This window comes from Castanea sativa, chromosome 5, assembly GCF_040712315.1.
Source record: "Castanea sativa cultivar Marrone di Chiusa Pesio chromosome 5, ASM4071231v1".
Taxonomy (NCBI): Eukaryota; Viridiplantae; Streptophyta; class Magnoliopsida; order Fagales; family Fagaceae; genus Castanea; species Castanea sativa.
In genome coordinates this window covers 38,365,284-38,378,899 of record NC_134017.1, presented here as the reverse complement: position 1 = coordinate 38,378,899, position 13,616 = coordinate 38,365,284, and the positions used below count along the sequence as shown (strand labels likewise).

Below are 13,616 nucleotides of genomic sequence, written 5' to 3'. Positions count from 1 at the left end.
GCTTATTACTTCGTTCTTTGGGTTTCTTTGGTTCATTTACTTCTTCTTAGCCTTTTTTTTTTGTTTTTTCTTAATTCTTGTGAGCCTGCTGGCCATCAATCCTATCATTTCAGCCTACCGGGCTTGTTTCCTTATTCCTTTACCATTTTCCCCTTCTTACCTTCTCTACATTATTGGGCTTCTTCTGCTGTTAGGCCCTTTGTCAAAAATGGGCATCAACAAAGTTTTTAATTTCAACTAAATAAGCTATTCCAAATGGACACCTAGTATGTTCCTAATTTTAAGGTATAGAAATAAGGAATGAGTGTTTTAAATTTAGTAATTGTTTTACTATCTTTTAATTTTTTTTTTTTAAAGTTGTGTGTAAAAGAGTATTATGGGAGTTAAAAGTGAGAATGAGAATTTAGATTTCAAACGTGTATTTGTATTTGAGTTAAAATTAAAAATTATTAATATACTTATATACTCTCACTTGTTTGTTTGTTTAAAATAATGATAAATAATTATTAGGGAGCGTTTTAGAGAATTTAGGGACAGGTAATTAACTCTAGGTATCATCTTAATATGTAGAGAGGGGTAATAATATAATTTGTTAAATTAATTCTTTTAATTTCAAATAATTTGTCAATTTTATCCCATCATTTTTTTTTCAAATAATAATAATTATATATATAAATAAATAAATAAAAAACTGAAAGTGCCTGCGTGGAACTCCAACTCGGACCTGCCGCCCGAGTTGCAGTAGATGATAGGTCGTACAACATTTTCCTCTCCGAAGTCCGACTTACAAAGTTTTACAATCCCCACAATGCAAACCCTAATTTCCTTAAATCCTATTAATTATTCAAATCCTAAATTCTCACCCGCAAATTTTCTCTTTGATTTTCCCTCACACTCTCGGGAAAGCCGAAGCCTTTTTCGTTTTACACGACGAAAATGGCTTCAAAGCCACGAAACCCCCAACATTTGCTCTGCAAGCGCTTCTTGTACCTCTGGCTCAGCGAGTTACGGCGGGTGGGACGAGCTGAGACTCGTCAGCGACTCGGAGCGCTCCGGTGAGTCGGATCAGTTTCGTAATTTCCTGGTTTCTGTAGGGATCGATGATAGAAAGCACATATTTGTGTTTCTTTTGGGGCTTGTGTGTGCCTTGGCCATTTCTAGGGTTAGGGTTTCTTCGATTGTCGTGATTCCAGCTTCGGTTTTGGTTTTTGCTATTGGGTTTTCGTTTGGGTTTGTTCGTGGTGGGAGTTTCAGTGAGGTGAGTGTAAATGGAGGTAAGAGAAAGGTAAAAGAGGAAAACTTTAGGGTTTATACTGAGAAATTGAGGAACTTGGTGAATTTTTTTGATTGTTTTGATGTAAAGGTTAATAATTTAAAGAATGATATACAAAAAGCTATTGATAATAATGAAATTACAGTAGGTGATTTGGAAAATTATGTAAATGTGATGGAATCGATTAGTTTATCAGCTTTGAATGCGAGGAATGTTGTTGAGGCTTCTATTGATAATGTGGGGAACTCTAATGTTGTGTTAGTGGAGAACCAGAAGCCAAGTAGAAGAAAGAAAGAGCTTGGTGAAATTGGGTTTGAGTTGTTGCAATCTGTTGCAGGTTTGTTTGGAGAGAACTTGGTTGGTTCTAAGCCTAATAAAGTGAAAGATAACGGTAAGCGTGAGACTTTAGAGAGCGTTGTGAATGATCAAACTCGAGCAAATATTTCGACTTCTACAGCAGAAGAAAGTGATTTCAATTTAGTTAATAATAATAAAGGAGATGGGAGTTTGAATGCATCTCGAAATTCATCAATTAAAACTGCTTTGGATGAGGATGAAGGTAAACGAATACAAGTTGGCTCAAAATACGGGAGAATGGGTTCAGGGGAGATGGGCGGCAGTGCTAAAAGGTTTATGGACGGCAGAGAGTATAGTTACCGAAACAACAGTTTGCGGTTTACAAATAATCGTAGTTTTTCGTTGAAGATGGGTCGTGATAACAAGACTGAGATGTGGGAATCTCAAGATAAGTTGTTTAACTCGGAGGAGTTTAGAGTTAGTATGAATCATATGGGAACTGAAGCATCCTTTGTGGAAGAACAGATGCTTAAGAAATCCAGTGAAGCTTACCAGACTTCACTAAACAAGGAGAAGAGTGACAATGAGACTTTCAGGCTTCAATTTAGAGAAGATAGGTTTAATCATGAAGATGATTCTCATATGACTAATCTCCTGTCTTCACAGGAGGGTGAGGTTGGTTCCTCTTCATCTCCAAAGGTTTCAGATGATGTTTTGTTTGATAGGTATCTTACAGAAGCTAATGACCTTCTGCAACAAGCAAAGGAGTTTTTAAGGAGTAGGCATGAAGAAGAGCGTGCGGAGATCATATTGTACAGGTCTGCCAATTTACTCTCCAAAGCCATTGCTTTGAAGCCAATGAGTTTGTTGGCTGTTGGCCAATTAGGCAACACCTATCTTCTTCATGGAGAACTAAAATTGAAGATCACTCGTGCATTGAGAAGAACTCTTCTTTCCGGACATGGTTCCTTACCTATTGAGAGACAGAATGGAGTACTTAAGCAACTAGATGATCAGATCACGAGTAAAGATGAAATTGCATCTGTCCTTGTCAATGTGTGTGAAGAGTGTGAAGAACTTCTTGTGGAGGCTGGCAGAAAATATAGGCTGGCATTATCAATTGATGGGAACGATGTAAGGGCACTATACAATTGGGGCCTTGCTCTCTCCTTCCGTGCACAATTAATTGCAGATATTGGACCGGTACACATTCTTATTTATTATAAAGAGTTGGCATAGAAATTAGAGGATTATATTTGTCTAGACTAATATATGGTTACATTACCATACTGCTTGGTTGATTTTGATTGCTTGTGAAGCTATTTTGATTTGATAACCAATATTTTGTTCCATGCTGCTGCTGAAATTTTAAATCGGAATTGAATCATTTCAAATTTCAGGAAGCTGCTTTTGATGCTGACAAAGTGTTCTTGGCAGCAATTGATAAATTTGATGCTATGATGTCGAAGGGCAATGTTTATGCACCTGATGGTATGTTATGTTTTCCCAAGTCAAATAAGTGATTTCATGACACGAATATTTATTACAGCTACAACATATGTACTTCAATTACAAATTCTACTTAGTTTTACACTGAAACAGAAAAATCTATGGACACAGCATCGAAAAGATATTGTGAGGAGTGAGAGAGAGTAATAACAATTATGCAATACCTTGAGCTCCAAATGAGAAAAGGTAGTAACATTTGTGTAAATTTCTAACAAATCATTGAATGGGTTCTGTGTCTCATTGGTTGGCTGCAATTTCATAATTCTGGTCTCAGAAAATGCCTTGAAGTGAAAATGTAGAGCATTCCCACTTACAGTGGATGATGCGTAAAGTCCCCTTCAGTTAATGCAAAAAGCTTGCTTTTGCCATTTACATCTACTATGAAGACACTATTTCGACTGAGTATGACATTCTACTTTAATCTTATGCGTGAATTGCAGCTCTGTTCAGATGGGGTGTGGCTTTGCAGCAAAGATCTCGCTTACGGCCGAGTAATAGTAAAGATAAGGTCAAGCTACTGCAGCAGGCAAAGAGGCTATATGAAGATGCACTCCAGATGGACACCAACAATCTCCAAGTAAGAGAAGCCCTATCAACATGTATATCTGAGCTTAGCTTCAGGTACTACTAACCAGTTTCAACGAAAGAATCAACTCAATCTTCTCATTACTGCATTGCTATTTGCGTGTATTCTATTTTCCATCTTTTGAGTGCAAAATGCAGTGATGGATAGCCTCTTCCATGAAGGCCATATCCAATCTCCCACTTTTGTGGGATCTAGAAGAGGAGATTGGTTCAGATAGCCTCTTCCATCCTCACATAATATTAAGAATAACGTTGATGTAAAATGTAAAAGAAATCCTTTCTTCTTGCTCTCTTTACCAACAAATGCTTTTTGATTTTTTGTAAGTTAAATCTGTTGTATCGCTGATCAAACTCAGTAGAAATAAAGTTTTTTCTTTTTTAAATAAAAAAATTATCTCAGATTAATAAAAAAAAGGTTCAGCTAATATGTTCTTTTTGGACTTGCTTATCAAATCTGACTTTGCACTGTAAAGTAGTGCAGGTTCATGGTCTAATTGACATGCGGCAGCTTCTATTTGCATTCAAAAAATTGTATGAAATTTTGCACAATTTAACTAGCAATAACTCCAGTTTGCATTGCCTAAGCGCTAACATTGGCTGTGCTATACCAAATGCTTATTTAACACATCAAATGTCTACTTTACCTATTTTAGCATAACATTTAACAATACATTGTACATCTCATCTTTTATTTTAACATTACAACACATTAAAATAACTTTTAAAAAATTCTATAATATTTTTTCTCAAAAAAAAATCCTATAATATAATAAAATAAAATTCAAAACCCACATTACCATTCCCACAACCCACCACTACCACCCAAAATCAACCTAACCACCACCGCAACCAACGCCAGTCAACCCAAATCGTAATGCCTCCAATCAATTAAATGTTGTCTCTCAAGATAGAGAGAAGTCCAAGATCAACAAAAACTGATCCCATTGTTGCCGCCTCCAACAAATTTGTCACCTTGCTCAAGATGGAGAGAGGAAAGAGGTTTGAGAGAGAGATGTTTGAGGAAAGAGTGACTTGAGGAGAGAGGAGAAATCTATATATATAATAATAGGTGAAGTTGAGAGAAACTTAAATTAAAATTTCAAATTAGAGTTTCAATTTTGCGTTATGTGTCCTAAATCATTTATTCTTAAAGAGTTTTATTTCTTAATTTTAGAATCAAATACGAAACGACATCATAAATATTCATTCAAGTGAGTTATTAAGTATAAAAACCAAAGAGTTTAGAATAAATAAATCTTAAAAAAAAAGTGTTTCACAATAATAATAAAAAAATGGACAATTTACATTTTATACCTAATAATATCCTTACAAAACTTTTTCAAAAAAAAAAAAATATCCTTACAAAATTTTTTAAAGAGTTAACAAAAAAAAAGACTATTAATAGTATTTATATTATATATATAAGAATTATATTATACATCTTATTGTATATCTTTAGTGTATCTATGCATATGTGGGGTTACAAACTAGTATATAATAAAATACAAATGACATTGCTACAGCCTAAATTGCATTGTTAATATTAATTTTGGCAACAAAAAAAAAAACTCCTGTTTGTTAAATTTTTTTTTCCAGGTTCATAACTTGTTGAACTGACAATTTACAAGCCCTAAGGTATTGAGAGTTATACCTTATATGGTTGACCTCATGGGCACTTCCCTAAGGGTTAAGTATTGCGATTACACCATCAATGGCTCTTGCAGGTGAGATTGTGCATCTAGGTTTTACTCAATTGGGATTCTCAAAAAAAAAAAAAAAAAAGGTTTTACTCAATTGGGGTGGGTACACAAACACAAAATGTCCCTACCTTGACATGAAAAAAAAAAAAAAAAAAAAAAGGTTTTTGAGGGTTATCACCACAGACTTTGGAGAGAAAAAAAAAACTTTTTTAAAGTGTCTGGTTGGGTGGGGAGAAAGAAAAATAAATGATGTGATCTAAGTGTATTCTTTCCGAGCCTATCAAAAAGTTTTCTCTCCAAAATAGAAATAAAAATAAAAACTTAAGGGAAAAATTGAACATTATTTTTGGACGAAAATGCTCATGTGTAGTTACACATGGGCTTCATCCGCGTTGTTCTTCTTCACCTTTTTTTCCTCCTTAACGTTGCCTCTTTTTTTATTTTTATTTTATTTTTTTTTATTTACTTGATAGGCTTCATCCAGGGTTCATATTCTTTTTTCTTTTCTTTTGATTTCTTTTGTTTTTGTTTAGATGTGATTTTTTGTTGAGGACATGATTTTTATCTTTTCATAAATTTAGGTGATTGATATATATATATATATATGTAAGTGCACAATTGTACATGGACCCAAAGACTATTATGGGCTCAGGCCCAATGAGCCTTAAACAATGAAATTTGTAGAATGTGGGTTTGAAATCTAGATTACAAGTACTGAGAACTTGATAACAGGTTATTGTGTGCAAACACTTGTAAATAATGAATGATAATTGCAGATAGACCTCCTCGGACGTGAGCCGAGGACTGCTTCTGTATTATTTCTCCTTCTTTCTTAAAGATTACAATTCTTAATTTCTTTCTTGGTTACAGACTGGCTTCCTTTTCTTTGGCCTTCACCCCCCTTAAATACTTCTTTTCCTGATGTTTTATTTCACGTGTTGCTCAAACCCCCTCCCCTCTAGATATTTCTTCTCTTAGTGCCTTTGAATAGTGACCAGAAGTTTCAGTTCTACTGTTCAGGGGTCACTTCCCCATTAATGCGGCCAGGGAGGTAGGTGCAGAGTCTTTAATGTGGAGGTGGCAGCCTTTGCTCATGATATTTTTCTAACACCTATGTATCTAGAAGGTTCAAGGTTTCCCCCTCTTAACCAACAGTCTTTCCGGAATTCTGCCTTGACCTTCGTAGTGAATCTCCGTGTTCTCTTGGGTCTGTCCGAGGAGAAACTGACCCTCGGATATGTCCTCGGACCCTCGGCGTATGGGCCGATTCGCAGTACTAACAAATTCTTAGCTCAAGAACGGATCGGCCCTCCTTGCTAGAGCCCAAAGACCCAAATGTCCGCTTGGGTCTTTTTACTCCCCACAATAGCCCCTCAAAACTCTATTTTTCAGCATCCGAGGAGAAAAATAGGGTTTTGATCCAACAAGAACTTACCCCACACGTTTTGTAAATAACTGCGCGTGTGGAGTTCGTTTTTCAGAGGATGCCACTTGGCAGTTTTAATTTCAAAAACGCGCGCATTTATTACCGTAAGTTACACCCTGTCCTCCACGTTCAATGGTGAGATGAGCATCAAACGGCCCTTGTTACCCCTTGAAAATTTGGGTAGGACGAATGCAATTTCGAGGCCGCTTCCCGCACGTCGTGACGCTTTGGGAACCTGCGCCTTCATTTATTTCTTCAGAGGCTAATCCCATCAAAACATCAGTAATCACCTTTTCTCTGCAAAAATCCGTGGAAACTCGCATAACTTCAAACTTGTAAGTTCCTATTCTTTTCCTTTAACCCATTCTCCTCGGATCCTGTCCTCGGCTCCCATCTTAACCATTCTTTCCCTTAAAACTTAGTCTTTCGTTCCTTTCTGATGGGCAGATTTAAGTGTTTAGTTGACACCGCCGCTGGGATGGAAGGTTTTAGAGCCAAATACCACATTCCCAGCGATGTAGGTTTAAGATATTGTCCGGCGGAAGCCGTAGCTGGGTCTAGGAAAACGGGAGAGGTTATCATTCCCATGATTGCCTTCATAGAAGGTGGGATGACCCTCCCTATGAGAAGCGTGACCAAGGAATACCTCCGCAACCACTGGTTATGTCCTGACCAGTGTGCTCCCAACGTCTTTAGAGTCTTAGGAAGCGTCGATGCTCTAAACGAGCAGATGGGTCTGAACCTTACCTGGCATGACGTCGCCTTTATGTATGAATGCCATAAACTTACTGGGGTAAGCTATTACATCAAATCCCGCTCTAGCGTAGTTAGGTTGATTTCTTGTCTGCCTAAGTCCAATAAAGGTACAATGAAGGACGACTACCTCATCGCCTCGGGCAGAGGCGGCACACACGACCCCCATCGCCTGGGCCGAGTGGGAGATCCGAGTGTGACTCCTTAGGATCTAACTTCCTGCCCCATAGCTCCATCTGAACATCTTAAAATGTCCATTTACGTTTACTAAGCATTTTAACTTTAGTTTATTACATTTCCTACAAATCTGACCATGTTTGTCTGTTTTGGTGTATTTCTTTGCAGATAAACAATTCGTCCGCCCGCGCCTGTGCTATTGCAACGTTGTAGATCTGAACCGAGTGCTACGCTCAGAGGTGTTCGTGAGTGAAGATTTGAAACTGAGAGCGGCTCATTTGATATTAGGGTACGACCCCATCTCCTCGGACTTCCAGGAGATTGAGAACGCCATCGTTGCGGGTGACCGGAGGCGAAGAAGGATTCACGTAGCCAGACCACACTTCTTAGCCGATCACGACATTCCTGACGACCCCCGCACTATATTGTACACACAGACCATTGCAGCAATCCCCCTCGCCACGCACTCTCAGGCAACAGTTGTCCCAGAGGAACAAGTGTCTTCGTCGAACACGTTGGACGAGGAGATAAATAACTTTCCACTTGAGGACGTCCAAGGGCCTCGTGGAAGCCCATTTGTCGTCCTCTCCGACGAGGAAGAGGAAACCGCCGAGACCTCTGGGATAGCCGGCCTAGTGATAGCACGTCCAGACGACAGCTCTATTGAAGAGGACATGGACATGCTTAAGGACCTCCTGACTGCAAGAGGGGAGAAAGTTGTCAAAAAGGGGACAAGAGGATCCCAAGCTCCCCCTGCCTTGCCACCACCCCCTCCACCAGCCGACCCCAAGCCTCCTGTCGACGATCTGAAAAAGAAAAGGAAGGTGGAGGCCGAGGGGGCTGGTGGCGAGAAACAAAAGAAGCTGAAACAACAACCACCGCCGGCTCAGCAGCAGAAGCTGGACAAGGGCAAAGGCGCGCCCGTTCGGTTGAGCGCGAGATCGAGACGTGGCCGAGGTGCGCCGAGCACCAGCCTATGTGGTCTCCCGAACCGAGACCGGATGGAGCCGCCAATTCCCAGTCCCAACATCGGCTGTTCCAACAAGGCCATGCCCTCCACCTGGCCGAGGCGTTGGAGCGTCCTCTTCTGCTGCCTAAGGACATGGAAGCCTTGGAGAAGATGAGTCAGCCTCAGCTGTTCCTTTCATTGAAAAAGGATTTAGCTCTGGTAAGTTCCACCTCACACTTATACTCTAGGTTCATTTGTAAACACTTTACCACATTTAACCCCCTGACATTTTTTTTGCAAGCCATCCAAGAAGTTTTCGCGGCCGAGAAGTTCGTGGAGGATTCTCGGAAGCGAGCTGGAATGGAGCAAGAGCTACGGCAAGAGACAGAAAGGTCCCTACGCCAGGCCCTAGCAGAAAATGGGAAGATCACATCGCAGCTGGCCGACCTAAAAAGAGAGAAAGATGGTGCCGAGGCCAGCTTAAGGACGATGGAGAACCAAGTGGAGGGGCAACGTAACCTTTTTCGCTAAAAGGACGACGAGCTCTCCAAGCCCAACGGGCACGCTCTGACTTGGAGAAGGAGCTTACACGGATAAAGGAGGAGGCTCGCACCCACAAGCGCTCACTGGAGGCGGCCAAGCAGGCCAACTATCAGGAGGGAGTAACTGCAACGCAGGAACAGTTGACAGAAGCCTTCGCGGCCTTGTGCCGAGAGTACTGTCAATAGGTCTGGGGAGAGGCCTTGAACGCAGCAGGGGTTCCTCAAGCTTCCGAGCTGAGGAAGCCCGAGAACGTTTGGCTTCCCCTAGACATACAAGAGATAGAAGACCATCCTGTTGTTGCCTCTCCTACCCTTCCTCCCGTGGTGCTAGAACTCGTTCCTGATCCTACAGAACCTGAAGGTTCCCATAAAGAGAAGGACGGGTGTGAAGCTGCCGAGCAGGAGCCAAGCCAGAATGTGGAGCCCATCCTTCCTCCAACAGACAAAGGGAAACGAGTCTTGTCTACCTTTGAGTTGGAGCTGAAGAGCACAGAGGCTGGCAGCAGCTCCCTCCAAGACCCCCCTCCCCAAGCTTAGGGCCTAGCATAGGATATTTTCTGTACTTTGCAGTTTTCTTCAAGTAATGATGTATTCTACTTATAATTAATGAAGAACAATGTTTATTCAACCTTTATTCAAGTTGTATTTATTTTACTTTATTCTTTTTGTGCTTTGTCATGAAAGTTCTTACTAGCACGTAGCTAAAGAAAGAATGGAATAAATAAGCCTAACTCCACTCAGTCAAACAATTATAACTTCTAAACAGCCATATGCACACTTGCTTTGCAAAGTATATCATTCAAGAATCTGGCAAAAACTAACTTAGCTTAGATGTATGCAGTGCCTTACTTAGAAAACCCACATGATAGTTAAACTTTGTAATCCAAGATATCAATTTTAGTAGAGTGTAAGGTTCGAAGATCATACCTTACAGAATCTTTGTTTCGATATTTACAGCTGCTTACCTTAAGATCCAATTTCAACAGATGATAAAGTATTTGACTTCCACAAAATATGTGATAAGAATAAGAACAATGTCTAAATAATAAGACATCAATGTTCTGTTTAACAAATAATAAGATATCAATTTTCACAAGGTTTGTGGTCCGAGGACCATACTTAACCAAGTTTCTGTTTGACACTTAAAAATAGTAACTTCAAATGTTAATTTCCCCAAAGTAGGAGGTCCGAGGACCCGACATAACTAAGGTTCTGTTTAACAAATGATAAGATATCAATTTCCACAAGGTTTGTGGTCCAAGGACCATATTTAACCAAATTTCTGTTTGACACTTAAGAATAGTAACTTCAAATGTTAATTTCCCCAAAGTAGGAGGTCTGAGGACCCGGCATAATTAAGGTTCTGTTTAACAAATGATAAGATATCAATTTCCACAAGGTTTGTAGTCCGAGGACCATACTTAACCAAGTTTCTATTTGACACTTAAGAATAGTAACTTCAAATGTTAATTTTCCCAAAGTAGGAGGTCCGAGGACCCGGCATAACTAAGGTTTTGTTTAATAAATGATAAGATATCAATTTCCACAAGGTTTGTCGTCCGAGGACCATACTTAACCAAGTTTCTGTTTGACACTTAAGAATAGTAATTTCAAATATTAATTTCCCCAAAGTAGGAGGTCCGAGGACCCGGCATAACTAAGGTTCTGTTTAACAAATGATAAGATATCAATTTCTACAAGGTTTGTCGTCCGAGGACCATACTTAACCAAGTTTCTGTTTGACACTTAAGAATAGTAACTTCAAATAATTTATAACTTTGAACTGTTAACTAACAAAAGCACATTTTATTATTAATAATACCTTCGAAGGTTATTTACATTCCATGGGCGTGGTACAATTCTTTCATCTAGGTCAGCTAGCCGATATGACCCTATGCCTGCTACTGAAACAATGCGATAGGGGCCTTCCCAGTTTGGTCCTAGCTTACCCCAAGCTGGGTTCTTAGAAGCACCCACAACTTTTCTTAGTACAAGATCCCCAGGTGCGAGTGGCCTTAGCTTCACGTGGGCATCATATCCCCGTTTAAGCTTCTGTTGATAATAAGCCATTTGGACCATAGCTGCCTCGCGCCGTTCCTCAACTAAATCCAGGCCTTTCTCCAAGAGGCCATCGTTATTTTCCGAGCTAAAAGAACTCGTCTTTAGGGTGGGAAAACCAGATTCCAGAGGTATCACCACCTCAGCTCCATAAGTCATAGAGAATAGTGTTTCCCTCGTGGACCTACGCGGTGTAGTCCGATACGTCCACAGAACATGTGGGAGTTCTTCTACCCATCTACCTTTCGCATCGTCCAACCTTTTCTTAAGCCCACTGACTATGACCTTGTTAACGGCCTCGGCTTGTCCATTTCCCTGAGGATAAGCTGGGGTGGAGTATCTCTTTATGATGCCCATATCACCACAATATTTCCTAAAAGCCTTGCTGTCGAATTGAACGCCATTGTCCAAGATAAGTGTGTGTGGTATACCGAATCTAGTGACGATGTTTTTCCAGAAAAACTTCTTGAAATCAACGTCTCTAATATTTGCTAAGGGCTCGGCCTCAACCCATTTAGTGAAGTAGTCTGTCCCCACGAGAAGCCATCTTTTGTTTCCTGCAGCCCTCGAAAATGGCCCCACTATGTCCAATCCTCATTGTGCGAAAGGTCAAGGACTAGAGAGAGGGTTGAGAACCCCTCTAGGTTGATGAATATTAGGGGCGAACCTCTGGCATTGATCACATTTTCGGGCATAGTCCTGAGCCTCCCTCTGCATATTGGGCCACCAATAACCCTGAGTCAGAGCTTTGTGGGCTAAGGATCTTCCCCCGGTATGGCTTCCACAAATCCCTTCATGCAGTTCTTCTAGAAGTGCTTCCGTTGATTCAGGGTGCACACATAACAAGTATGGTCCTGAGAAGGATCGCTTGTACAGTTTCTGGTCCTCGGATAACCAGAAACGTGGCGCCTTTCGACGTATCTTATCTGTTTCGGACTTGTCCTTAGGAAGGATGTCGTTCTTAAGAAAAGATATGATCGGGTCAATCCAACTAGGTCCAGGCCTTATCAGATGGATGCGAGCTGCGTTGACAGCTATAAGAATTGGCTCTAGCAAATCCTCCACGAGGATAATCCTGGGCAAACCCTGAGCCGAAGACGTTGCTAACGTGGCCAAAGAATCTGCATGGGTGTTTCCACTCCTAGAGATGTGAGACAAGACAAAGGAATCGAATTTAGCTTGCTGACGTTTGACCTGGGCCAAGTATTCTTGCATTCTTGGGTCCCTAGCCTCCATGGTCTCCATGACCTGGCCGACCACTAACTGGGAGTCCGAGAACACATGGACTTCCTTTCCGCCTATCATATATACCATGTTCATGCCCACCAAGACTGTTTCGTACTCGGCCTCATTATTAGTAGCCGAGAACGACAGCCTCAGAGATTTTTCGAAGACAATTCCCTCAGGGGATATCAGGACAAGTCCGATACCAGATCCTCTCTAATTAGCTGCCCCATCCATATACACTTTCCAAGTCGGAGGTGCTGCGGCTGTGATCACACCGACTGATTTTTCATCCATGTGTGTTTCTTTCAGAGTTTCTTCTAGCAATGGTTCGGTAAACTCTGCCACCAAGTCAGCAAGGACCTGGCCTTTCCTTTCACCGAGATGCGAGGCCTGTACTTAATGTCAAAGGCTCCCAAAATGGTTCCCCACTTTGCCACCCTGCCAGAGTAATCGAAGCTGCGTAACACCGCCTTGAGAGGCAATTGGGTCAGAACCACCACAGTGTGGGACTAGAAATAATGAGGAAGCTTCCGTATGGCATGAACTATGGCCAGAAGTGCTTTCTCCAAGGGTAGATAGCGCACATCGGCCTCATTCAAAGACTTACTAACATAGTAGACCGGTCTTTGCACCCCGCTTTCATCCCTAATAAGGACCAGGCTGACCGCGTGGACGGCTACTGCCAGATAAGCAAACAAGACCTCGTCCGCCTTGGGGCGAGACAAAATGGGTGGGCGAGAAAGATATTGCTTAAGCTGTTGGAACGCTAATACGCAGTCCTCGGTCCATTGAAACCATTTCCATTTATTCAACAATTGGAAGAAAGGACGGCACCGGTCAGCTGACCGAGAGATAAATCTGCTCAGTGCGGCAATCATTCCGGTCAATTTCTGGATTTCTTTTGGGTTCCGAGGCGGCTGCAAACCCTGAATAGCCTTGACCTGCGCTGGGTTTACCTCTATGCCTCTATGAGTAATCATATATCCCAAGAACTTTCCAGATCCCACGCCAAAAGAGCACTTTGAGGCGTTAAGGCGCAACTTGTACTTTCTTAGCACTTGGAAGGTGTCGGCCAAATCTTTAACGTGTGAAGGTATTGTTTTACTCTTCACCACCATAT

At 41.1% G+C, this 13,616-nt stretch overlaps 1 protein-coding gene across 1 annotated transcript; it reads left to right on the top strand.

Moving 5' to 3' along the window:
- The first annotated feature begins 701 nt into the window (after positions 1-701).
- LOC142637207 (uncharacterized) lies at positions 702-4,089 on the top strand. Its single transcript, XM_075811493.1, has 3 exons — positions 702-2,773; positions 2,971-3,061; positions 3,520-4,089. Exons 1-3 carry the CDS (start codon positions 746-748, stop codon positions 3,708-3,710), a joined length of 2,310 nt encoding a protein of 769 aa, XP_075667608.1. The 5' UTR covers positions 702-745; the 3' UTR covers positions 3,711-4,089.
- The last annotated feature ends 9,527 nt before the right edge of the window (positions 4,090-13,616 follow it).

Coding starts and splice junctions, on each gene's coding strand:
- LOC142637207 (XM_075811493.1), top strand. CDS start 746: ATGATAGGTCGTACAACATTTTCCTCTCCGAAGTCCGACTTACAAAGT. Junction 2,774..2,970: donor TAATTGCAGATATTGGACCG/GTACACATTCTT, acceptor TTCAAATTTCAG/GAAGCTGCTTTTGATGCTGA. Junction 3,062..3,519: donor CAATGTTTATGCACCTGATG/GTATGTTATGTT, acceptor CGTGAATTGCAG/CTCTGTTCAGATGGGGTGTG.